This window comes from Uloborus diversus, chromosome 3 (genome assembly GCF_026930045.1).
Source record: "Uloborus diversus isolate 005 chromosome 3, Udiv.v.3.1, whole genome shotgun sequence".
Classification (NCBI taxonomy): domain Eukaryota; kingdom Metazoa; phylum Arthropoda; class Arachnida; order Araneae; family Uloboridae; genus Uloborus; species Uloborus diversus.
Window position 1 is genome coordinate 153,802,400 of NC_072733.1, and position 27,215 is coordinate 153,829,614.

Genomic DNA, 27,215 nt, shown 5'->3' on the forward strand with positions numbered 1-27,215 from the left:
AAAAGAAATTTGCATGCAAAGGTTTTAATTGCCAACTAAATGTAAAGACTTTTTTGTCGGTACTGTATTATGTACGTTAATTTGGTTTGCTTTTTAGTTACATTAAAATTTCGCTCACAATACGTGCGTAAAAGTGAAATTCTCGACTAAGACGAACAAACACTTCTGATCTCTTCACTGAAAACATTTGTAATTGAATACCAGTAAACAGTGGTGACTCGTGGGAGGGGCCAGAGGGGACCCGGGCCCCCTCACTTTTTTCAGGCAGTAATTTATAACATTTATTTATTTTAAATTTTTTTTTGTGCGAAAGTGCTTGAAATAAAAAAGAAATAGAAAACTGGATTGTACCGTATTTTCCTGCGCATAAATGCGGGAAGGGGGGGGGGCGAGTGCGTCCATTATCAAGCCCCCTCACTTTTTCAAGGCATGAGCCGCCACTGCCAGTAAATAGTACAATCGTTAAGTATATCAGTACTGTATGTACGGGGTGGATTTTTAGGGTTCAAACCACCTTCGAAAATTTTCAAGCCATTCCAAAAAATGCTTTTTATTGCTTTTTTTGCTAAAAAATTTGTTATTACTATATATTTCATTCATTTATTTATTTTCACACCTCACTTGAAAAAAATACACAATTGTTATTAAAAGAGTGAAAACTCACGACTTTTATCTTCAGTATTTATTATTTATATTGTAATTATTGCGAATATTCTTTTTTTCCGAAACGATACAGCGAAGCAAATTTTCCTTCAAATTTTAAATACTTGACTCACGCTGACAAAAAGATTAAAATTCTTTAAATTTGAAAGTGCATTTCCATTATCTAACGTATCTTATTCCTTAAAAAATGTGACTTAAAGAGGCATCACTTCGAATGCGCGTATTTAAGTTTTATAAAGACATTGAATAGTTTATCAGAAAAGAAGTAGAACGAATTGGATTTCTTTCCTTCATTTACGAGATAAGTCATTTTTTACATTAGTATATTAATGTCGTTGAAGCAGCATCTCTCCTTTAAATAACCTATTGTAACAAAAATCAATAAATAAACAAATTAAATCAAACTTCATTGATCATATAAATTTAACGAGAAATAGGTTAGGTAAAATCCTCCCCGAAATGAATGCCTGATTACGGTCCTAAAATATGTATTAGAAGTACGTATGAGAATTATGAAAAAAATCCTTACAACTTTAACTATAAAAGATTAGAAGAAATTTTCACGGAATTATTATTTTGAAAAAAATGCATAATAGTGGAACTGCTCAATGTCTTATTTGGAATTTTTTTTCTAACTCCCAACCCCTTCCCATCTGCCGTGTTTTACATTAAATATTTATCGAATTACTATCGTCTGTAACGTTTATTTTTCTTTGTGTTAATTTAATGTCGTCAGCGTTATCTAGTTTCTCTCTCTCTCTCTTGTTTATAATTGTAACAACAAAAGAAATTAGACGGAATAGTGGAAATATTTTTATGGAATGTGAAAATGTTGACGATGTTTTTCTCGCCCGTTGTTGGCGAAAAATTAAATATTTCATATTTTAAAGTAAATAATGTGCTTGCTTAATTTTGTTTTAACCATACAACATTTTTCGCAGAACAAAAATTGCGAAAATTGACCAATATATTATTTGATTATCCGGTGAAATTATTTGATTAAGTGAGGATCCTTTACATTGTATCTATGGAGAAATATTTGATCCAGAAAAGCTTTATTCGTATAGGCGGTGAAAATTAATAGTTTCTGAACGGAAAAATGTACTGTAATTTATAAAAATATGGTTCAACAAAAAAAATATTATTATTATTATTATTATTGTTAATACTTTTAAAAATTGGCTATCTTTTCTGATCTAAAATAATTTATTTTGGAGAAAACTTAAGAATTCTAAAAGACCTTTTCTTCATTGCAAGAAAATACAGCTATAGACTGAACTTCCACAACTCCACGTGGCTCTAATGAAGCGTAGAAGGGAAAGGAATGTGGGCGGAACTGAAACTTCACTTGTCATGATTCAAAAGGGATTATCTCCTTTAGACTCAACCTTGTTTCGTCTTGTTTGGGGGAAGGCATTCCACAGGTGAAAGTACGTGGCCACCAGAATGGCATTGTGAACTGGGAAGCCCTGTGCTAAAAAAAGCATTTTTTGGAAATTCCTGTTTTCGTGGGCGGGTTAAACAATGTACTACTGTTTACTAATTACTAATATAAAGACTATTACATTATTAGAAGGAACGAAATAAGTAGAATACTAAAACTTTAACCACGTGCACAAAATTAAATGATATGTGCACAAAAACAAAGTTAGAGTTTGACATCGTGAGTGTGGAATCAAAGAAAAAGAAATGTAGCAAAAAAATATGTTCCTTATGTAATTTTGATTAAAACAACTTAGGTCAACGAATTTAAACTAGTTATATTTCCCACGCGACAAGTTTCAAAACTGCTTCATAATTCACACGAAAACATTCCCTTTCACTCACTTCGCTAATCATTTTTATTGCCGTTTCCCATCCCCAAATGAAAAAGAATAAATACAGAAGAACAATATCAGAAAGGATTCAAAAATAATCATAAACTTCAGGCCTCTTGAACTCATTCCTGTACTCTCATTGAACGGGGAATCCCAAAAGTATGGAACACATACGCAAAAATATTTTAACCTTCCTTCCCTCCCCCATAATTTATTCAGCTAGATGTATATCTCTTTCAATTACTCGTAAAAAAAAGAGAAGCAACGATATAAGCAAGAGCAATTGAGACCTCATAAATCATATGCGCAGAGCAGTGATTCACTGTTGTTTACATAAAAAAAAAATCTATCCCATTGAGAGGCCCAAATAAGAAACTAAAGCGTGTACATGAAGGTCAAATACCATGTGACTCGAATATGATCAAAGTTATAGCCATTTAGCGCCATCTAGTATCATTTAAATATTCAATTCAATCGTTCCATTTCGAGAAAGCATATACGTGACGCTGGGACTACAGCGTCGATCAGAGCGCGTAGCGGATAAGTGACGCTGGGCTGATAGGAGAGGAATCGTTGCGTAGCGTCCGCGTGACGCTGGGTGCGAACGGGTTAAGATTAAATAATTATTTTTAAGTGAAAAACTTAATTCTCTGTTAAAAAGCAACGTAAAAGAATTAGAAACCATATGATACAGTTACTCAAATGTATTAACACTTATTTGATGCTCATGAACAGTAAAAGAGGTGAGAGTAAACTAGCTTTACATTCTTTCACAGTAGAAAAAACAATCATGTTAAACCATTAATACTAAGGTCTAAATAAGAGCCACAAATATTAGACAGTGACAATATTTATATATCTTTTTGAAATAAAACAATAAAGCACTTTACAATTCCTAATTAATAAAATGCTCTTGGAATACATACGGAAGTAACTGGAATGCTGATATAGATCTTGCCCAGTGAACTGATAAGAACAATAGGCGAGATCCACTTTCACAAATGTAGTGAACATTTAAATATGAAGATCCTGGGTTTGGTGTAGTTAAATGAAAAGCAACATGGGAGTCTAGAAGTAAAGGTCCTGAAAAAGGAAATTATTTGAATGAACATATACTTAAAATATAGAGTTTTCTAAATAATGAAATGTAGCATGCATTTGATTTCATACTACTTTTAGATAATTACTTTTAGGAGAAAAATTAAATAATATAAGCTTCCAAAATACATTTAACAGGGATAATTATATATCAAGTGAAAAAAAAATCTCAATGGTTGATAGATTTAGCAGTATTAAAAAAAAAAAGTTTGCTTTTAAAAAAAAATCAGTTTTCCTAAGATATGACTCCCAAAACTAATATTCTACAATATTAGAAGTACTGATATTCCATAGATGCTCTGCCCACTTGCATACATAAATCCTCATGCCTTTAAATTTAATCTTAAGCTTATTACAACAATCCTAAAGCACTAACTAAGTTTTGTTTTGCATTGTTTGTAACATGACTAAACTCTTAAGAACACAGGAGAAAATATCAAATTATCATACACATATGCATATATAGAGAAGAATGACATGACAAAATCATAAATAAACTTGAGTGAGCAAAGGTTATGATTTATGTCTTCAATAGATTAAAATAACAAGGGCCCTAAACAGAAATGGTCCCATTAACAGTGCACAATTGAATTTCTAACCAATGTATCCGAATTTAATAAAATTAACTGTAAGCCTATTAACCCCTTCCCTCTCACTCCCGTGAAAATCACGGGCTGACGTTCCGACCTCCATTTCTCATGCCCGTGATATTGCTGTGCTGGGGTGTACAATATTATCGCAATGAAACAATTAAAACCATTTCTTTTGCCTAAAATACATTTTATTTCTCTTTTTATACACCAGATGGTGAACCAGACAATTTTAAATGTAATTGCATATAGTTAGTTTTTTTTTTCTTTCACCAGATGTAGCACTAATCGAATATGTGTTCTTGTGACTTGTATTTTGCAATCTCAGTCCAATTACTTCGTTTTCATTACACATGGCATTCACTTGATTGAGAGGCATTTTATTAGAAAGATACCAGCAAATTAAAAGAAATGGGAACCATCAAGAGAATGCAAAGTTTGTTGTTCTAGGAGAGATGAAAACAATAAGAGATGCAGAAAGGAAACTTGGTACTACTGTCCAGATTGTGACGTTCGCCTCTGTATCTCATGCTTTGAAATTTACCACACAAGAAAAATTTTCTAATCTTTATTTATATTATACAAAAGATTAATAGTATTCTCTTTTAATGTTTAAAATACGTATTTCTTAAATTTTCACTGCTTGCTGGGAAAAAAAAAATATTCAATCAAAAAAAGCCTGAAAGTTTGCTTTTCATAAAATTTTAATTTTTTTAAATTTCAATCTAAAAAATATTGCAAATTAAAAATTGAATGCACATGTTGTTCTTACACTTATTTTTATACAATTTTCTTAAATAAAAAAATATACACTTTTATGATCCTTTTCTTGAAAATTATTTGATCATTAAGGGGTTAAAGGATGTATAAACTTGTTTAATAAAGAAAAGAATTCCATCAAAAAATAAAAACTGGATTCAAAAGCATTAAAAATAGTGAGTTGCATTTCTAATCTACTAGATTACTAGTCAGTTTCAACATCATACAACAGTGCTGTACATTAGGGATGGGCGATATACCAATATACCTTCGTATATCGATATATATCTACTACCGTGATAACGATTCTTAGTTTTCTATCGGTCCGATACATCGTTTGAAAAGGAAATATGAGACTTAATTACGGAGAAGTTAAAATACGGACTCAAAACTACTTAATCTTTCATAGCTGTGTGTGATGGGTGAGTGTTTGAAATTTCAAGACATTATCTGCATTTTTCCAACAGTTAATTAATATTTAATTTTTAATTATAGTAAGAGGAAAATGATGGTAAATAGGAGCCCCTTTGTCAGTTTGGGCTACGGGTCCCCTCCTCCTATAAAGTTTTCAAAACTCATACTACTACGATTCAGTGTGGGGGGTGCCCTTCGAAGGACCTCGCCCTTAGTTTCTGACAAAGTTGACATGGCCTCTCGTGGGCTCTTAAAATTGAATGTGTGTTGGTTAAGAAAGAATCTTAATGCAACAATTAAAAATTAACTAATTGAGGTATCAAACCGATTCATACAACAATAGTTATAAATGTATATTATATATTATAATTGAACAAATAGCGATTTTATTAATGAAAATTCACTGTTTAAGTCGGATTTTCGCCAAATACGGCACACAGGTCCTTTGATGGTTAAGAACTCACATAGGGCAGTATTTGTTTGCAATCGGAACCCCCCCCCCCCTCATACCACCGGGGGTTTCCTTTTATGAATTCAGTTTTTGTCGGATCTTTGCCAAATTTGACACAGCAGTTCTTTGACGCTTAGTAATTTTCATAGGGAGTTTTTCGCTAACTATGAGGGAGGGTGGGGGTTGCGAAAATAGCCCATGGAGGTTTTCCTTATACAAATCTAGTTTATGTCGGGTTTTCGCAAAATTTTGCAGAGAGGTCCTTTGATGCTCAAGAATTAACATAGGATTTCGTTCGCAATGGGGGCAACCCTCCCTCTCACAGGGGATTTCCTTATACAAATCCACTGTTTTACTTCGGATCGTTGCCAAATTTGGCACAGCGGTTCTTTGATGGTCAGGATTTGTCATAGAGCTTTTTGCCTACCTAGGAGGAAAGGGGGAGGGTGCGAATACACCTTACGGGCAGTAGTGTAGCTAGGGAGGGGCGGAGGGAGCGGTCCGCACCAGGCGGCAATTTCACACTTTTGAAGTGAAAAAATTTAACGCGTTTCCGAATAAGTAAATCATGCTTTTGATCTTTCTTGAATAAAAAAAAGGTCTTTTAATTCTAAGGTTGTGGTACAACTATGATAATAAAATTACTCAAATACAAAACATATACGCTGTTCTTGTGGACATCTCAGCATTATATTGTTTGTTTTTTCTCTTTCTTCGTCTGAAGCTACAGACTGAGGGTTGTCACATTTTAGAGGAAGAGCAACCACACTTTCCTATCCCTTAACGTCACCAAACAGCCCAAAAATGCAGTTTTATGCCTTGAGTCTCGAAACATTTCCAAGGGATAACGCCCATGCCATCCTCCACATCTCATCTTTTAGCCTAATATTGAGTTTTTAAAATTTCAATACCAACAAATTCCTGATGGCGGTCAAACCTTGACCATTCCTGTAACATGATTTAAGATAGTCTAATATGTGTATTAATGACATCAACTTCGAACTTTAAAATCCCCATCGCATCCAATGCCTCCAAAGTAGCTGAAAGTTGGGTTTTTGAAACTTAAATTTCAGAAAATTTCTAAGGTAGAGACCCCAAATGTGCATGAAATCACCTAACGTCTTTTATACTGAAATCATCATTTTTGAGACCGTTTAATTAAGTAATATGATTAAATATCATGGTTTTTTGACATTAGTCTAAAACTACACCACGTAGAGCGTAACTACAGCTCTTGCTCAAAGTTATCGACTCAGGCGTTATAGAGTAATTGATATAAAACTTTGATTCTTGTTGTTTCAAATTATCAATTTTGAGATCGCGTAATTAAAAAAGTTGATTAGTTGTCATGAGTTTCTAACCTGGACCTTAAACTACACCACTCAGACTATAACTATAGCTGTGTCCCAAAGTTGTTGACCCGCTGCGATCAAAGTTATTAACCTCTAAACTTGGCCATTTTAAAAAAATCATCGACTTTGAGACCGTTTAACTACTAAAGTCAAGAGAAACGAAAGCTACTTTATATTTTTCTTAGTACTATACTGTGGTGAGTAGTTAATCATATGCTTATTTCTGATGGTTACCGACTGCTTTGGAAGATATCCGGGCTCAAACAAGGCAAAAAATGTTTAAAAAATTGCATTTTCAATTGACTTTTGCTCTCAAAGCCATAAAGTGAGTCACCAAAATATTTATACTAGAATGTACCTAGTATCAAGTAGCATCCTTACTTAAAAGAATTGACTCGGTTCACTCACTGCTTTTGAAGCAAAGAAATCATATATATTTAGCTCTTTCTCCTCACGACCCTAAACTTTGACCCTCTACTCAAGGATAAACAAATCAGTTTTTTAAAAAAAGAAACTTCACTTTTTCTTATCATAATACCACTAACCCATCCTGAATTTTTTACGAAAATTGAATACATCAACTATCAAAATGTCTAACTTTTAAAAAATGGCTCTTAAAATGACAACAGTTTCGAAAAAGATTTCAGGTCATGACGTTGTCGGTCAAACAACGACTACGTTTTTAGGACGTCATTTTCAAAAAATTTCATAGGGAGGCGGGAAAACCATCCGACTTTCAAACATTTTTGGAAATAGTTGGAAATTTATGCCAGTCAAAGATAGCCTACAATTGCGTTTTTAAAACTTTGGCATCAGAAAATTTCTAGAGAGCCCACTTTAAAACGTCATCGAAGATAGATTAAAATCGATGTCAAGTGTGAAATATTTCGGAGGGAAAATCTGGTCTTTGTTGGAGTTAGGGGGGGGGGCTTACACCACTAGCTACAGCCTACATTTACGTGTTTTTGAGTTCAGTTGAAAAGCTTTCCAGACAACGCCGCTGAACCTTCCCCAATATCTTTATGTATCCAAAGCTAGCATAAAATTTCTTTTTTTAAGACTTCAATTTCGGCAAATTTCCTTGAGAAGTCCCAACCCCTAATGTCACTAAAAAAAGCATAAAACTGATTTTTATTTTGATAAAACGAAAAGAATCTGGGAAGAGCTCAAAGCTTCTTTTCTATAAGTATTTCCAAAATTGCCTTAAATTCCAAATTTTGACTTAAATTTTTGAATTTTTCGGTGGGGCTCTGAATTTCTTTTTTTTTTCTTATGCAAGAAAAATACGAAGGAAAATCTTATTAAAACACTTTTGAATCTTTACTTTATTAACTTTTTTTATCAAAAGGGCGGTAAATTGAGGAACCGCCCCGGGCGGCAGAAAGCATAGCTACGCCACTGCTTACGGGAGGATTTTCATCATGCAAATACAGTTTTTGTTGCATTTTTTCCAAACATGGCACAGCGGTCCTTTGATGCTCAGGAATTCACATTTTTTTTTTGGTCCCAATGGGGTATGTGGGACCCAGTGGGGTTTCACCAGAAAATCCATGAAACGGAATGATTACGAAAAAATCCGATTTATAAATTTAAACTTTGAGTCCTAAAATTGTTCTTTCTACACATTGACAGAAAATGGTTATGCTACTTTTTTTTTTTCTTTTCTAAACCCGTTTGATAAATGTGTCATTAGACGAAACTTTTATTTTCGAGGTAGACCGTGTAATGCCGATTAATGAAGCTAGTAACATATAAATTAGTAAAGGTATATTTCATATTTCTGTGTGCTTAATAGGTGTATGGGATGATTGTTTTTTATAGCTGCATTCTTTAAAAATTTATTATTAGTATTTTACTTTGATGTTACTCAAGTAAGAAGTAAAAAGTCTTAAAGCAAGAGCAATTAAATGACTAAAAATAAACTATTTAAGACGTCAATATGAAATATAGTTCTAAGTATATTTAAATTATTAAGAATGCTCAAATTAAAATATTTAAACAAAATATTGAAATGAATATTTAAAACCTTTTTGTTGAGAAGCACTTTTGTCATGCATTGAACTATACTATTTGCACGCCCCCCCCCCCCCTTCCAGAAAAGTTTTGAATTAGAGAATATTTACTATATTTGGAAATGTTTTTGTTGTTTTTTGATATAGTATGCAATGAACCTTTGCAACTCACCCCCCGGAAAGTTCTGAATTCTTCCGTGAATATATCGATATATCCAAAAATACTGATATCTGGAGAACACTATATATCGCGGTATTAAATTTCTGATATCGCCCAGCCCTACTACACATAGATGAACAAAAAGAGTTTAAGGAAAAAGAAAATCTAGTATTTTTAACACCTTAACTTAAGCAGCATTAATGTAGTTCAAACAAATGAAACATGTCCATGAACTATTTATATGCATACTGAATACTACACTGATTCATACAAATTTACAGCTCTAATATTTACATCATAAGAATTTATTAACATAAAAAAATAAATTTACAACAGTATTGCTGAAAAAATGCATGTAAATTTAATATGTATTACAAAATGAAGTTCATGGATATTTATCTCCTTAAATTTGCTATCTGCAGCATTTTCTTTAATCCATTATGAAAAACTATGATGTAGGTGGCAAATAGTATTCTATACATTTTGCATAAAATGACACAAAGGGGAAAAGCATGAAGCCAGTTTTTTACAAAACACAAAAGAATGACTCCAGTGTTTTTGGTAAAAAATGTGGAAAAATTTTCTTTCGCAGTCAAGAATATGACTCAAACTTTAATCTTACTCAATATTATATAAGCATCTTTTTCAAAGCAATAAGATGTGAGCAAGGGGCAAGTGCAACAATTGCTTATTCTTGATAAAACAAGGATTGAACTTTACTCAAATTAATTTTGTTCCAATTTTGTAGCAATTATTACATATTACATCATTAAGTACAATAAATCTTTACGAAATTCCAGCAGAAGAGTTATTTTCATAAAGGGACCCAAATATGGATTCATAAACAGGGCTCGAGATATACGGTCGCCCGGTCGCCACTGGCGACCAAAGATTTTTAACTGGCAACTATGTTTTCAGCTTTTCAGTTTCTTTTTTTTTCCATGTTTTTTTTTTTTTTCCCCAGTCTGGTTTGTGAATAGCAACCCCCGGGACAGCGACATCGCATCCGCAGAAATTAAGGTCGCATTTTCCTACGCTCCAGCAGCTCAAAAGCTAAACAGGAGAGCTCTTTCTTCCTTCTCCCAGAGCGAACAGGCAACTCACGTGACTAGCGCAGGGAGTAGGAGGGGGAGAGGGGAAGCGCTCCGCGCAAAGGTGTTTCGGCTTCATAGTATTGTTGCCATGGCAGCCACCCTCGATAGAGCTTTCGTTCGAAAGCCAAAGCGCCATCTAGGGAGTTATGCATAAGATCGTTGCTGGATGGAAGGGATTCAAGGAAAATTAACTGCAAACTGTTAATGCCACCACGTGTTGTTATCGAATCGAGCGTGCGTGCGCTTCTTTGCGTGCAGTTCCCTCACCACGTTGTTTGAAGATTATTTTATCTCAGCCGACCGATTTTAGCTGGACATCGATGGAGCAAAACAGTACCTTATCATTTTTCCAACAACAAACAGCGCCTGAAACATCTCAAACTGCTAGTGGAATACACCAAACTGAAAGCCTGGAAGAAAGTGAAAAAACAAAACCAAGAAATCCAGTGTTAACAAGTCAAAATGCAAGTTGTAAGATGAGTGGAAAAAGAAAATTTCAAGATAGGTGGTGCACTGAATTTCCCTGGCTGATGTATGAAAACAATGTGGCTTCGTGTAAGGTATGTGCAAAATATCCAGGAATTTCTGATAAAAACTCGCAAATAGTTAAAGGTTTTCAAGGACCTTTTAAGATAGAAACTTTTAAGATACACGATAAATCAAAAACACACGCTAAATGTGTCCATCGCGATGCAGCTGTAAATAAACCCGAGTGCACGCCGCTAGCAGTGTGTCGTAAAAGAATGGATGATGCTATGTTTAGCCATTTAAATAAATTATTCAATACAGCATATTACATTGCAAAACATAACAAACCATTTACAGATTTCCAAAATTTGATATTGCTTATGAATAAATTTGATGTAAATGTTTGTTTAGAGCAGTATCAAAATGATAAAAAGTGCAAGGAATTTATTTCCTATATTGCAGAAGACATTAGGCTACAATTAATTGAGGAAATCAAGCAATGCAAACATGTAACACTGCTTGTTGACTCATCAACAGATAAGTCCACTGTTGAAGAACTGATGATATATATCAGATACATAAAAGAGAACAAAGTGAAAGAGGATTTCCTTTCTCTTGTACCATTACAGTCATCTTGTGCTGAAGGCTATTATATGGCTATAGATGCAGAAATGAAAAATTTAGGAATTGATTGACTTAAAGAGCAGTGGATAGTTGGACTCGGAACAGATGGTGCAGCAAATATGATTGGAAAAGACAATGGGCTTGCTGCAAAAGTGAAGAATAACCTTCATGATATCTTCTCTCAACACTGCATTGCCCACAAGTTGAATTTAAGTGTTCTAAGTTCCATAAAAAATGTGAAATACCTGGAAGAAGTGGATACAGTACTTAAAAGCTTGTACAAATTTTATGGAAATTCGCCCAAATGAATGAGACAATTGAGTGCTGTTGCAGAAATATTACAGTCCAAGCTGTTGAAATTCCAATATTTACATAAAGTTCGATGGGTTGCCAGTAAAATTGGAGCACTAACTGCAGTAGCAAACAACTTTAGTTCAGTTGTAATGCATTTAGAGAGTGTAACACATGAGAAAGGAAATGATGCATCTGTAGCAAAAGGACTAGTAAAAAAAATGAAAAGCTTCAGATTTGCTTTAATGCTACATTTCCTACTTGATTTTTTGATGGTATTTAAAAGACTATCACTTCTTTTTCAGAGAGAACAATTATTGTTTGGTCAAATTAGTTTGTATGTTAAACATGCTCTAAATGAACTTCAGGAATTAGAATCTACACCAGGCTCATTTGAAAATCGCTTTAAAAACACGGTTACATTGAATGGGAATTACTTAGACATTCAACTAAGTAATGTTGACACCACAATATTTGAGTCTGATAGGAAGAAAATTATCAATGGTGGAATAGTTTATATGAAGGATTTGTAGATGATGATACTGAACTGAAAAAAGCTACCTCAGTGTTTGACACCTTTACTTGGCTGAAAGAAAATTTAGAAAATTTCTGGAAAACAGAAATCACAGTTCTTGCCAAGCACTTCCTAAAACATCTTTTCTCCCACAATGGAATTCCATATGAAATAAATCTGAAATCATTATTAAAAGAATGGTATGAATTTAAAGTGTTGGGACAAGGATTAAAAATAGAAGAGTTGCTACAAAATATACTTGTGAATTCCAAACGATTTCCTCATCTTAGCCACTTGTTTGAAATCATTGCTGTGCAACCAACTTCAACATCATCTTGTGAACGTGGATTTAGTCACATGAACTTAATTAAAACAGACATGCGATCTTCAATGGAAGCATCAACACTAAAGGACCTTCTGATGGTTCACATGAATGGTCCTTCAATTCAAGACTTTAACCCGCAAAGAGCTATGGACAAATGGTTTTTCAAATCCATAAAATCAAGACATACAGAAGGACATGTGATGAAAAAGCAGCAAACAAATCAATGACTGGAGGAAAAATTCAAAAAAAAACTAAAAAACCTGTTTGCATCCTTTTTTTTTTTTTTTTTGCTTCATACATTTATTTTCCTGCCAAGTTATGTCATTTCAAGTTGTAAGTATATGATTCTCATGTATTTTTTAAAGTAACATAAATGTAGCTGAAAAATTGAAGACTTTGAAAGCGGGGGGGGGGGAGGGGGTTTGCTGGCTACCAGAATTTTCTGCTGGCTACTAGTTTTTTTCAAAAACCTCGAGCCCTGTTCATAAGCATTTTAAACTTTAACTATTTATTCCCTAACAAGTGCTACACGCACAACGAAAGAAAGGAAAATTCCATTGATATTTTTCTTTTCAAAGGCTTTTTGAAGATTTGTTTTTTTTTTACATTTAAACTATTTGTCAACAAATTAATGAATTATAATTAATCATTCAAAGGATTGAACAATGAACACAAACATCTGAATTAAAACCTTTTAGAGGTATACATCACTCCCCAAGGGCCCCTTGTTCCTGTCACCGAGGTAACTTGCCCATTTAGAGGTATACAGTAGAGAGGTATGCATGTGATAAGTACTGTTCAAAGTTGTCCACCAATGCATGCTAAATAGTGTAGCCCAACAATTGATTAACTGAGGCAAACTTTTTTCAATTGCAAAATTCCAGTTTTAACTGTATGTTCTTCAGCCAAGAGAAAAAGTCAATCTTGCAAGTTTACATTGTTCAATATCAATTTCAGATGATAATGTATAGGTCAGTTACAGGATTTCTATCAGAATAAAGAAATTCAAGAAAAGGATTGGATAATTCTCTTTTGCTTAAAGTAGCTTTAATATACAGTTAGTTCTTTTTGTCATTTAAATTATTAAATAAATAATAATAAAGCAAAATTACTTACCATCAAATTCAAATAATGAGTCATTTTCTGGTTCAAGATTCAATGCTAACTGATCACTACAACCACCGGCAACCTGAAAAATGCAGCAAGATTTAAAAAATAGTAACAATGAATGCTTTTTGATATTTTTCATCAAAAAGCCATAACATATTGTATTTGATTAGCACCTAAAACTCAAACAGCCGTGGGCCCCCTTTTTCCCCACTCACAGGCCAATTTCTGTACAGGTCGTGGTCTAAGGCCCTTGCTATTTGGGAGTGCCAAATTGGTTTAAATTGTTTTAGCAAATGGCAAAAATTGTAATGTTTGGCTACAAGAGGGTCCCCAAAAAATGTCTGGCCCGGGGCCCCCTGATATCTCAATCAGGGGTCCAGGACGATAGGTTCTGGGGTTCTAGGGGGCCCCAGAACCAATATAAGCGTTTCAAACTAAGTTTGATTTATGGAATTTTTTTTTATAAAATTGAATGAAATCAAAGCTCAAATTTTTTTGGGCCCCTCCACGATGCGGGGTCATGCGGTACGTAGTTACACCAGTGACGAGAAGCAAGAAATTTGCTTATCCACATTTTGGTTCTTACGGTGAATATCTTGTATTAAGATTTGTGCAATCATAGTCTTTTTTGAGATTTTTAATTCTTTATAATTCTACTGCTTCATGTTATCATACATGAAAAAAATACAGTAAGCACATTTGCATATTACTTAGATGTGCGTAATATTTATACATTGTAGACAATAATTTAGGTTTATTTTTTAGTTCCCAAAAGTATCGAGTTGGCCATAATTACTCTATTCTCTTTCCCCCTTTTATCTCTTTAACTATTTGTACATTAAATTAAAAAAAAAAACTTTGAAGAGACTTGGATCTTAAATTCAATGACTTTTGTAATGGTTCCGCATTTAGGAATTTTCGATTTTAGCGAAAGGATTTTAGGTCCAGATTTTAAAGGGAAATATCTCTACTTCAATTTAGAAATCTATTCAGTACTCTGTTGTCATGTTTTCGATCACATTCCAAGATTTTTTTTTTAATTATTGGGGTAAAATGCTTTAACTGAAACTGGCAATTTCTTTTTTAACCGCAGCTCAACGCAAGGTTTCCAAGAGAAAAAATTCAGATTCTAAAAGTGAATTTCAATCGCTCCTCCCTTACACGCGCCCATACTCTAAATAACTTCGAGCTATGAAGTAAAAACGTACACTGTGTTCCAAAATTGAATATTTACAGATTGTTTTTCTTTAAATAAATTAACTGCCAATTATATTTTTTTCCATATTACATTTGTCTACAAAACCTGACCCCAGGAGTTAACTATATTTTGCTTAAACACCACTGCATGAAGGCGCTCAAAAGACATTTGCACGATGGCGCCGATCAGGCTTGATATGACCCTGCATGTACCTATGTTGTACTTTGATACATTTTTCTTTAGAAATTTTTTTGGATCTTTATAGAATAGAAATCAGTTAAAAAATAATTTAGAGCTAAAGAAAAGTACTTAGTTTTTGAATTTCATCAAATTAATGCAATGCGGTTGTTAAATAACAAATAAATAATGATTTGATTATAGCAAAGTGTAAATTGATTACTATTAAATCTGATACTTAACAAAAACTTTGAATACAAAATCCATGCATATTAACAAATAACTATTAGTACAATAGACCACTGGTCGCAGTGCTTGGCTCTCCATCATTTTCAACAAATAACTACATAAACAAAAATTGTCTTAAAACGCTGTTTAACTCACCTTTACCATGGTATCAAAGGCTTTTGAAACCACGCTATCACGGCTTAGGGCTCGACTTTGAGACTCCCCATTTACAGTGACTAGTGGAGAATCAGGATGACTTTCTTGTTTTAAGGCAACAAGAGAAGTAACTACATTTGCCAAAGTACTGAGGTCTGTAACAATAATAAATAAATATAAAAATAAGTTTAAAAAAATTATCTAATAAAACTAATTTTGTCTTAATTTTTATGGCATACAAATAAATTAACATGAGCAGCGGTAGAACAGGGTAAACAGAAAGTAGGGCGATAAAAGTAGGGACCAATCTATTAAGAGAGCCCTTTATGCATAATGATGATTTTTTAAGATACATTTAACAAGATAAAGCAGTCAAATTTTGTACCTACATATACATGTATAAAAATAGAAAATTATCAAGGAATAAATAAAAGCAATCAGGGTTCATTGATTTAAATCAAGTGATTAAAAAAAAATGATTTGAATCAAAAATTCAGTTTATTTTATATTTATTAAAAAATTTTGCATTTTTATAATGTGTTAATCTAAATTTAACTGCACTGCATAATACAATCTTAACTTCATGCAAAACTACATAGTGTCTGTGAAAAAGGTTTTTAACGCTTGTAATATTGCTTTTACTCCAAAATTACAGTTCAAGTCATACAAAACCAAATGAAAACTTGCAGTTTTTCTTATACACCATCACAAATATAGTTAAGAAAAGTAATTGCTCAACATATTCTTTTACACTAAAACGTACATGGTGATGGAAACCTTCTTTTTAAGCAAAGCATAAAACAAAATCGATTCTTATCTTAGTATTATAATGTATTTATAAATCTTTAAAATGTATCCAATAGTTAGAGAACTTATCTTAGTTTTAAAAGTAATCTAAATGGATTCATCTATTGTATGAAACATATTGTGTTTATAAATGTAAAGTAATTAATAACTACAAATTTTTGAAAATTAAAAAAAAAAATCAAAAAACTCCAATTTAAATTTTAAAAATCAGACTTTTTTGATTAAAAAAAAACGCAAAACCCTGAAGCAAAGTAACTTTTCCTCAAATATGTGCAACGCAGCAATATATTAAGTTAAGTAAATAAGATAAAATAATGCAGAAATTAAAAACAGGACGCAAAAAAAAAAAAAAAAAATCCCACTAGGAAACAATGTAGACTGATGACATATTTTAAAAGAAATTTTTTTTGTAAATTTATTCAAAAATTACAGAAATTAATGGTGAACAATATTATTCAAATTAAACAAACAGAGCTACACAAAATTGTACACTAGTTTTAAATAAAATAACTTAATCATGGTTTTTTAAAAAATGAGTGACAGTTGTCAACAAAAAACATGTAATGAAAGAAGACTAAAAATAATCCCCCCCCCCAAATCTAAATTAATTGAAGATACGTATAAAGTTTTGATACAATTATGGGAAAATACTTACCAGAACTTCCTACATTTACATTACTCCTGGGATCCTAAAAGAAACATTTTTAAAAAATAAGTTCTTTTATAACTGAAAACTTTCATTAATTTTGCTACACAGTTTAACATCAATTAATACAAGTTTAAATGTTCAGAGAATATTCAGTCAAGAGCATATGAACCCTTAAAACAGCTAAGAAGTTTACAAAAAAATATAAGAGAGTATGTAGGGTATGAATTTGGGATAAATGAAAACACTTAATTGCATATCAAAAAATTTAATGGAAGGCAAATTTCATAATTTAAACGCTTTTAGTATTGTTCCCCATGACAAAAAAAAACTAGTAGAAACCAGTTTCTTCATGTTTGCAGATCTTCTGGAGGGGAAATGTAAGATCATAAAAATTTTAAAACAACTTGTTTCTGTTTTCGTCAAACAACAAAGAAACGATGCCTAAAAATTGTTTATAAACAGGCAAAACTCTCAGAATGTGTCCTTTGTGTTGCCTTCACTAGCCAATAATTTTAGTTTCAAAAATCACCTAAAAGTTAATGATTACTAGTTTGTTTCCATTAAGCCCAACAGACCCTTCAAATATCGAAACTATTCACGAAAATACCGACAGTACCTTTCTCTTTCCATAAAGTGCTATTGCTATCAAAAGTAATGCTGCCAAGCCCATTTACAAATTTATTTAGATTTAACAGCGTTAAATTAACTGGTGTGCATATAGGTCACTAGCAGCCAGCTGCTTTTTGCATAGCAACGGAACCTGGCAACCGTTCCTGGAGGACAAGCAACCTCGAGTTCACCGTATTAAGCTGTATGTTACTGCAAGTGAGAAGTTTTTTTTTTATCCTTTTTCTAAGTATAAAATGCATTCAGAACATTGTGAAAATCATGATAACAAAGAAAAACGACGATATTATGAAAAAATCAAGATAATCAATTATAAGAACCCGTATTTATTGAATAAAAATGAACTTGCAACTAAGTCATCTGACTTGCCGGACTTGTTTACTGATATCGTGAATTATTGATGTATACATTAGGTATATTTTTTAAATTTTACAAGGGTCTTAAAATACTGATTTATTGTTATTTGAGTAACGGAGTTTGAAGATAAAGATTGAGAAATCCTTTATTAAATTGCAGCATCACACTACATTTAGGAAGCTTATCATACTTATTCAAAATTTCGAATTTATCTTTTCCACTCAAGTTGTCACAACTTGCTAGCTGACAATTTTAACTCAATGAATATAAAAATGAACTGTGAATCTCTGTAGATGGCTGAATGAGCATGAACTGATTGAAGTTTAGTGGTCAATGAGCAAGTCAAAACAGATCTCCGAAATGCCAGCACCAGCTAAATAGGTGGCTCTGAAACAGCTCTCCTATGGCTGCATTCGTTTTTTTCATTCAACTCCACAAGAAAAAAACTTACAACCTTCACCTTTTATTTTTTTATGTGGAATTTGTAATTTTATTAGTGCGACACTTTTTCAAATCCCCCCTTTAAAGAAAAAATAAAATCCTGATTCCATTCAATGAAGAAAGAAGAAAAATGGAAAGGTTTTGGGAGGGGCCATGCGAGTCATGGCCCCACCCAAAACATTTTGGTTGTCCATTTTTTTTTAAGAAGAAAAAAGAGACAGTATATGTTAAAAGAAGATAACAAAATTTAAGACATGCCTTTTACTTTAAAAGAAATTTAGGTTTTAATTGTAAGAGAAATTACATCCCTCTCTTAGAAACAGAACTATTATTCCCAAAAGCTTGCCCCATCGGAAACAGCATTTCTTATTTCCAACCTTAGACACATGGACGATCTCTAAATACTGTCGTCCTTAGAGTACACCCTATTGCTCACAAGACCAAAGTCTAAATTTGCATTTTTATGGCTTTAATTTCAAAAAATTTCTGAGAGTGGACCATCTTTTCCCATGCTCCTTCCCAAATGCCACGAAAGGTAACCAAAAATTGCATTTTAGGACTCCAATTCGGAAAATTTTTCAACAGAGATTAGCTTACCCAGCCTTTATCCTGAACTTGTTTCTAGCAGCTTAAATGTCTTTTTTGGGGCTTCAATTACAAATAATTTCCAATAGGACCCCTCCTCCCTCCTCCAGTTAATATCGTGATGATAGTTTTCTAATGAGGTTTTTGGTGGGAGAGCTCATGAATCTTGCACCCCTTTCTCTAATACGTCCAAAAATAGCTTAAAATTGGATTTTTAGAGCTTCCACGGCAAAAATATTTCCAGAAAGGGGAGATTCCAAGCAGTCTCACTGTCCCTTTCATGTCAGCAAACATTGCCTAAAGGTGCATTTTTAGGCTCGACTGCAGAACACCCACACCCTCTCCTAATTTCTCAGCATATAACGTCAGAATATTTCGGTTTCAACGCTTCACTTTCAAAAAGTATTTTGGGATCAGCATTGAACCCTGAACTTTCTTTTTACAATATTTAAGAAAAAACCAAAAATGCGTTTTTAAAACCCTAATTTTCAAAAATCTCTCGGAAATTTCTATTTAGACACATTTTTAAATTTTCAAGGGAGATTTCTGAATCCATCCTCTTCAGCTAACGTCTCTCTAAAGATAGCCTTGAATTTTTAAAACATCATTGTAATAAAATTTCCAGGGAGATTATTCAAACATTTCGGATGGCCCTTCCCAAAATGATCAGCTAGATCTGCCACTGCATCTGAGTGGTCTCATTCTATGCTAGATGTCACTCCAGATGTCTCACTTGATGGGAGAGAGTTAGTTTTCTGCTGAACTCATAAGCCTTGTTAAAACAGAGCTAGCAATAACAATTTTATTTTCAAACTTACACTAGAATTAAATATATACATATATATATATATATATAGAAAAATTTTACAGTGCAAAACAAATGAAAACATTCATTTAAGCAAAATTTTGCACCCCCCCCCCCCCAGCTAGTGGTCCCCAAAGTCTGCTTCATGGGCTTACACGTAAATCAAGCCCTGCATGCTGAAGAAATACCTGTGTTATCCTACAGTCTAATTTAGTAAAAAATTTCATACTACGCCATTATGTTCCTAATAGCAGCAGAAAATAACACCTACACCACACAGCAAACGAAATTGCATTGGAGGAAATCAGTACAACAAATGTAAACTAACATTTCTAATTCTTTAAAACAGGGGAGGGGGTATAAAATTTATGACATACTGTTTACTTTGGCACTTTGACTTATCGAATATCGATGTGATGGGTTGTTAATGAGAAGAAATGTTTAACAAATTTCGTTTGGCATTAAAAATAATTGCAACACAACGCGGAGCAAGATGGTGTGTTTGTGTGTGTGCAGTGATTACACACAAAATTTTATAATTTAAGCATTGCATATGATGGTTCAACATTACGCGAAATGTAACGATAAAATTTATGACTAAGAAGTAATATGATGAACAAAAACAGCAGCAGAAATTACTCACAGTACACGGTGTACGTAGCGTTAAATTAAACATCGTAGTTGAATAAATGCAAGCAAACCAAAACTTTACGCAGTGGTTAAGTCACCGACCATCGGGAACCGATTCCTGACCCGACTGAGATGTTTGCGCGATTTTGGGATTTCATTTTCAGTTGTTCCATTTGGGAAACGGGTTTTGATTCTTATACAAAGGCTACATTCGGAAACAGGCACCGGTCGCACTGCTGCGAATGTAGTCCAAATTTAATAGTTCTTTAAATGTTTTCAAAAATATTGTGGCACAGGAAATTCGACGTGGCGATAAAAATATAATCAAATCGTTTTGCAAACGCCAACTGCGATTGCACTATTGAACACATGTGTATCATAAATTTTTTTTAAACGACTAATGAAAAATTTCTTAGCACACAATTTGTTTGTAATTTCATTCTTTCTCGGTTGTTTGACATGGAAACCGGTGCATGCTTTGAATCTTAGGCCAAATTCAGTTCAAGTTCTAATTTAAAAAACGAAAAGAAACCGGAAGAAGAATGAATTTATAAAAAAGAAGAAAAATTTTATAATATGAAACTAGCTAGGTATAATTAGTGGCGTAATCCACAGCTCGGGCAAGGGGGGGGGGACAGTGGCGTATATATGTTTTTATTTTGGAGGGGGCCCATATTAACAAAATTAGCTCTCCTCCCCTCCTCACTTTTTTTTGAAATTTCAATTTTTTTTGGGGGGGGGGGGGAGGACAACAGTGCCCTGATCTTCTCATTTTTTTCGAGGTGGCACAAGGACTTCATTCCGTCACCCATGTACCATGTAGCACAACCAAAAAATAGTTTTAAGAGTGCACTCTTAAAAAAAATCTCTTCTGTTGGCCCGGGGGGGGGAGGGGAGGGATCCGGGGTCCTCCCTTGTGAAATTGTTGTCCTAAGAACACAGTATTAGGCGGTCTCTACTGATGCTACGGAGAGGAAAAAATTCTGTGGGATTTCTGTGGAAGTTTTTAGAAAATGAAACGTTAAAAACGCCATTTTCGGCTACATTTGTTGACGTTAGGGTAATGAAAGGAATGGGGTTTTCTGAAGTTTCCCCCGATCTTTTTTTTTTTTTTTTTTTGAGAAAAGGCTAAATTGATCACCACTCCGCCCAATTTTTCGAAATTAAAGTTCTAAAAACGCAGACGAACTTCGATGATTTCAGACTAACTTCGATGATGTTTAGGGCAGGACGGTTCTGGGCCTTCCCCCAAAACTATTTCGAAATTGAAGTCCTAAAAAACGAAGTTTGAAAGAGATATTAAGTGATACTAGGTGGAGGGATTTAAACACTCTCCACCTTAAATTTTTGGAAATTGTAAGATTTTTCATTTTTAGATTTCATACGCAAGCAATCGGGCCCTTGTCCGAAATTTTTTCGCTATTGAAGTTTTAAAACCCCACTGTGGTATTTGGTAACGTTAGGGGTTCGGCCATTTCAAAATTGAAGCTATTAGAAGATAAATAATTGTCCCCTGGAAAAATTTTCGATATTGAAGCCCAGAAAAGAAGATTTGAGACGCTCTTTTCAGGATTTTGGTAGGGGGGGGGGGGGGTTGCGAAGTGTATCATTTTGAAGCTAGATCGACTAGGAAAAAGGGAAAAAAATGGAAGGGGGGGGGTAAAAGAAATAAGAGGTGTTGGGCGTAACTACCTGATTAATAGTCAGCAACTTACGAAATTTTTCATTTAAAGGTTCTTTTCAAAAGCAAATCAGATTTTTCCCAACATTAAGCGATCATTGGAACGAAAGGAAGAGTTCGAGAACCCTCCCCTGAAAGGTAAAACGCAATTTCAGGTTATCTTTAGAAAATGGAGATGTTTAGAGGTAGGTTAAGGATCTCCTTCCAAAATTTTTCAAAATTAAAATCTTAAAGACACAATTTCAGACTATTTTTGGTAGTAAGAATGGAGGTTCCAGGACTCTCCTCCAGCAATGTTTTGAAATTGATGTTCGAAAAACTCCTAAATACATGCGTTTTTAGGATATCAACTTTCCAATATTACTCCAACCAAACGACAACTTATTTTAAATTTGTTGTAGGGGACGAGAGTAAGGGGGGGGAAACATTTAAGACCCATCTTTTCAGATTGACTGGAAAAAAAGGGGGGGGGGGGACAGTAAAAGAAAGCGAGGGGAACTTAATTTGCTAAGCAATAAAGTACATCTGTTAAACATTTTTAGTTTAAAGTTTTCTTTTTGAAAGTATTGAGATCCCCCCCCCCCCCACAGTATTTGCTTTTCATTTTTTAAAAATAACTTCGCTTTCCCAAGACAAGTTCTTTTCTCGAGAAAGAGGCACCCCAGTAAGCAAAATATCTTGCCTCAGTATTGCATAAAGGTTGACATGCAAGAAAAATCATCTTGCATTAATACTGCCTCAATGTTGTTATATGTTACTCCCTTTATGCTGTCAGCAGGCTGCCACAATATTGACTGACAAGGTGTATGCAGCATAATATCAGGAAAATATCAAGGTAGGCTGCTTTTGTAACATTGCATACGTATTGATATAACAGGATAATATCAAGATGTTGTCATGACAGCATAAAATCAAGGTCTAGGCAAGATGATCTTGCTTTTGTAATCTTGCATACGTATTGATATGACAGGATAATATCAAGATGTTGTCATGACAGCATGAAATCAAGGTCTAGGCAAGATGATCTTGCTTTTGTAATATTGCATACGTATTGATATGACAGGAAAATGTCAGGATACATTGACATGACAGTATGAAATCAGCACGTTTGCAAGGTGTTTTATCCATTTATTTATTTGTATTATTTTCACTTCAAACTCGAGAATTAAATTTCATTCTTTAATTTTTTTCTGTTATGCTTCAAGATAGTTTTCTAGCCTGAGAATATTTTCTTAAAGCTGACATCTGATCGGAAATTCATATAAAGATATTCATAGTACTCGCGATTTAATTTAAAAAATGAAAGTTTCTTCGTTTTGCGTAATACTTGACTTATTTTTTTAATTCATGCTTCTAATTGTATTATAAAGACATAAAATGCTTAGTTAGGAATAATTGCGGAAGTTTTTATAGCACTAAAGGTAGCAAAATAATAAATAAATAAATAAATACAATAAATAAGTACATTTTCAAATGGATGTCAGCATTGAAAATATCCCATGAACAAAACATATGAATTTATCTTAAAGAATAACATAAATACCATTGAATAAAATTAATCTTACGTGAGATTGAAGTGATAATACGAAATTCTGGGCTTCATGTCCTTTGTTTCAAAGTCTAGGGACGAAAAAAAGTTATTTTCGCCATTTCTAACATTGATCGCACATCGTCTGCGATATGACTTGTTTAGTACTATATTAATAAACAAATATAGTTATCAGTCATTCATAAGTTTTTCCTAAAACAATACTATTCCAGACTAATAACTAAGCAACCAACTTAACGAAGCCTAAAAGAATGCAACGCCACGTGCAACACCTCTGAACGTCTGAACCGATTGAGGTCGAAGCAGGAAGAATGTGCCAGCAATGCGAGGGATGCTGGGTAGAAAGAACTGTGCGCATGCGCAAGTATCAACGAAGGTCCACCTGTTCTATTGTGTACTAATTACCTTGACGGCGACAGCATGAAATCAATATCATCTTGACGGCGACAACATGTATGCAATGTTGTTATTGTAAGGTAATATCAATATTGATATTTTAAGATGAATGCAATGTTGCATACGTGTTGTTATTGTAATATTGCTTTTTAATCTTTATGCAAGCTTTATGCAGTATGAAACACATCAATATTGACGCCGTCAGTATAATATCAAGATCTGTCAAGGTTGATGCAAGAAATTTTGCTAGTAGGGACGTTCCCCTGACCCCTTCTGAACACCATTGACTGGTGCCCTCTAACTCAGAGGGCTCCTAAACTTTAACGATTCGTGGCACCCTGCGAAGAATTAGAATTTTCTCACGATACCCTAGTTTAGTTTTATTACATATTATTGTTACCCATGGACACTTCGCAGCACTCCTCACCTCTTCCTGCAGACTCAGTTCTGAAATCCCCTGATAACGTATTGTTATTATTATTCCTATCATTATTATTATTATTATTTTGTAGCTAAAAGTTCGGAAATTATTTGTGAGCAAACTAAAACCAAATAATAACTACTTTTATTAAATTATTTTCCAGATTTTAGAGGGGGCCCGGGCCCCCTCAGCCCTTTCCTTATATGCGCCCTTGGGGGGAGGGGCTAATCTCGGTCCAAGTGTGGGTGGAGTCAGTTTTAGAGGGTCTTTTTCGTCGTTTTTGCGGGTACTCTCAATCTCGGTGAAGGAGGGACACCCCTGTTCAAACAATATGAAATTTTCTCTACAAGGAGACCCTCTCCTAAAAAATTTAGGACTTTAAATACGTTCGTTTACTTGAAATAAACTTATACAGTATACTGAAGAATAAAAATATTCTAGCGAACATTTTAAAGGTTTGAAAACACAACATGCACCTCAGTTGGATATAAAACTACAAATTACCGCCCCACGGCCAGATCTAAGACGAAGTAGAAAGCAAACATCGAAACCCTCAGTCACAGCATGCAAAGATAGTGCTTTAGCTTTGTGCTCATGAATCTGGAGTAACTATAAAACCATGCTCTGGCAAAAAAAAAAAAAAACTCATATAAAGCTGAATAGTTCATCACATTGGTAGATAAAAACAAGAGAGACAAGAAGAGGTGGTATAACAACAAGAGGTGTGCAAACATGGTATGGCTCCTTATCGAAAAAGTGAAACAGGGCATAAACATTATACCCCAGCTATGGCTAGATAAAGGTATAGTAAAAAGAAGCGGATGCGCAAAGGGGGCCAGTACCCTCCCGTAGACATTTGAAAAAAATGATGTCAAAAACGCAATTTTCAGAATATTTTGGTGAAGTTAGGTGAGATGGGGTTGAGGTTCCTTCCCGAGTATTTTTCCTTACCCAAACCCAAAGACAATTTCAAGCTTTCTTTAGCGACATTAGGGGTTCGAATACTCTTTCTAGAAATTTGCACAAATAAAAGGTTAAAAACGCTATTTTATGTCTACTGTGATAACGTTAAGGTGATGGGGAAGATCCAGAGGCTCTCTCTGAAAGTTTTTCGCTGTAGAACTCGGTGAAAACACGATTATAGGCTATCTTTGGGGGTGTTAGGAGAGGAATACTTAGGTGATTTGCTTTGACAATTTTTTCAAAACTGGAGTATTTAAGAAGGAGTTTTACACAATTTCTGGTGAATTTACGTTACTAGGTGACTCTCTTCCGGAAGTTTTTCGAGATTGAACACTCAAATTTAAGGCGACGTTTAGGAAATGAAGAGGGTTCGGAGGCCTTCTCTGGAAAAGTTTCGTCAGAGAAGTCTGAAAGACGCAATTTTAGTCGATGTTTGGTTAAGTTCAGGAAGTTGGAAGTTTTGTAAGTATGGAAATATTTTTACAACTAAGTCTTCAAAAGGCTGTCCTTGGTGGCGTTTCGTTTGGGAAACGGAAAAAGTTCATGGGCTGTCTCTGGAAGTTTTTAACCCTAAAGTTTGAAAAAAGCTCAACTGTACGCCTTCTTCGTCAATGTTAGGGGATCTCCTAACGTCACAAAAGTTATGTCAGGTTTTTATTCTGGATTTTTTTTTTTTTTTTGAAAATTGGGGTCCTAAAGATGTGACTTAAGGTTTAGGTTTGGGAAAAATAGAGGAAAGAGGACCCCCTGCCTCCTCTTGACTCTATCGGCCTCCTTCCCTCCCGAAATCTCTTTCAAGAAGCCATTTTTAGGTTGTATTTGAAGAAGAAAGGTTCGGGGATTCTCTTGATGAATTTTCTGAAACGAAGTTTAAAGCTATCTGTGCTGATGCTAGGGAGGATCGTCCAGAAATTTATCCAAGTTGAAGTCTTAGAAGCGCAGTTTTTGAATGCGTTTAAGGACGTTAAGCGCTCACCCAACAAAATTTTCCGAAGTTATAGCCCCGTTAACCTGAGAACGAAGTAAAATATATAACTGTGTTAATTTGAAACTAATAACTTCAGATTAAAAAACCTTGATAGCATTTGGACGAAGCTATTTCCTCCAAGCCTTCCCATGCTATTGCAAATCACCTTGCAATCTGTTGTAAGTTTTCATCGAATGGGAGAAGGAGCTACAGTTCCTTCAGCCCCCCCCCCCCCCCCCGAACCCATCATTAATACGTCACTGATGAGTCAAAACATTATGACCACCCAGTCAATAACGCGTTGTGCCGCCTTTGGCCTGCAAAACAGCTGCGACTCGCCTTGGCATGGATGTCACAAGCTCTTGGTAGACGTCTGAAGATAGATTGTACCAAATGTTAATACAGCGGTCACGAAGAATTGAGATATCTTGACATGGTGTTGTTTCAGCTTTGAGCTGCCTTTCCATTAAATCCCAAATATGCTCCATGGGATTTAAATCCGGTGAATTTGGTGGCCAGGGCATTAATTGGAGTTCTTCATCATGCTGCCGGTACCTCTTCAGCACAATTTTAGCCTTGTGACAAGGGGCATTGTCCTGCTGGAAGATGCAATTTCCAGTAAGGAAGACCGACGCCATGTAAAGGTGCACCTGAACTGCCACGATGTTAAGATAATCCACAGCCTTCATGGTATGTTCTACCACAACTAAGGGTCCCTTATAGTCTTTAAGTCCCCCCCCCCCCCCCATAAGTGCTAACAACGACAGATCGTGAACAACCTAAAAATTTCGCAGTTTCTGGAGATCAGGGATGAGAGTGGTCAGAGAGCAAAAAGG

At 34.3% G+C, this 27,215-nt stretch overlaps 1 protein-coding gene across 3 annotated transcripts in view; it reads right to left on the minus strand.

The window, feature by feature from the left end:
* The window catches only part of LOC129219195 (orphan steroid hormone receptor 2-like), a 197,100-nt gene that overhangs the window by 50,452 nt on the left and 119,433 nt on the right, over positions 1 to 27,215 (minus strand). For all 3 annotated transcript variants that reach the window (XM_054853524.1, XM_054853523.1, XM_054853521.1), the window contains exons 7-10: positions 16,964 to 16,997; positions 15,502 to 15,656; positions 13,749 to 13,821; positions 3,407 to 3,563 (exon numbers count right to left, since the gene is read on the minus strand). In XM_054853524.1, coding sequence (XP_054709499.1) covers positions 3,407 to 3,563; positions 13,749 to 13,821; positions 15,502 to 15,656; positions 16,964 to 16,997 — 419 coding nt within the window. The remainder of the gene's footprint in view (positions 1 to 3,406; positions 3,564 to 13,748; positions 13,822 to 15,501; positions 15,657 to 16,963; positions 16,998 to 27,215) is intronic.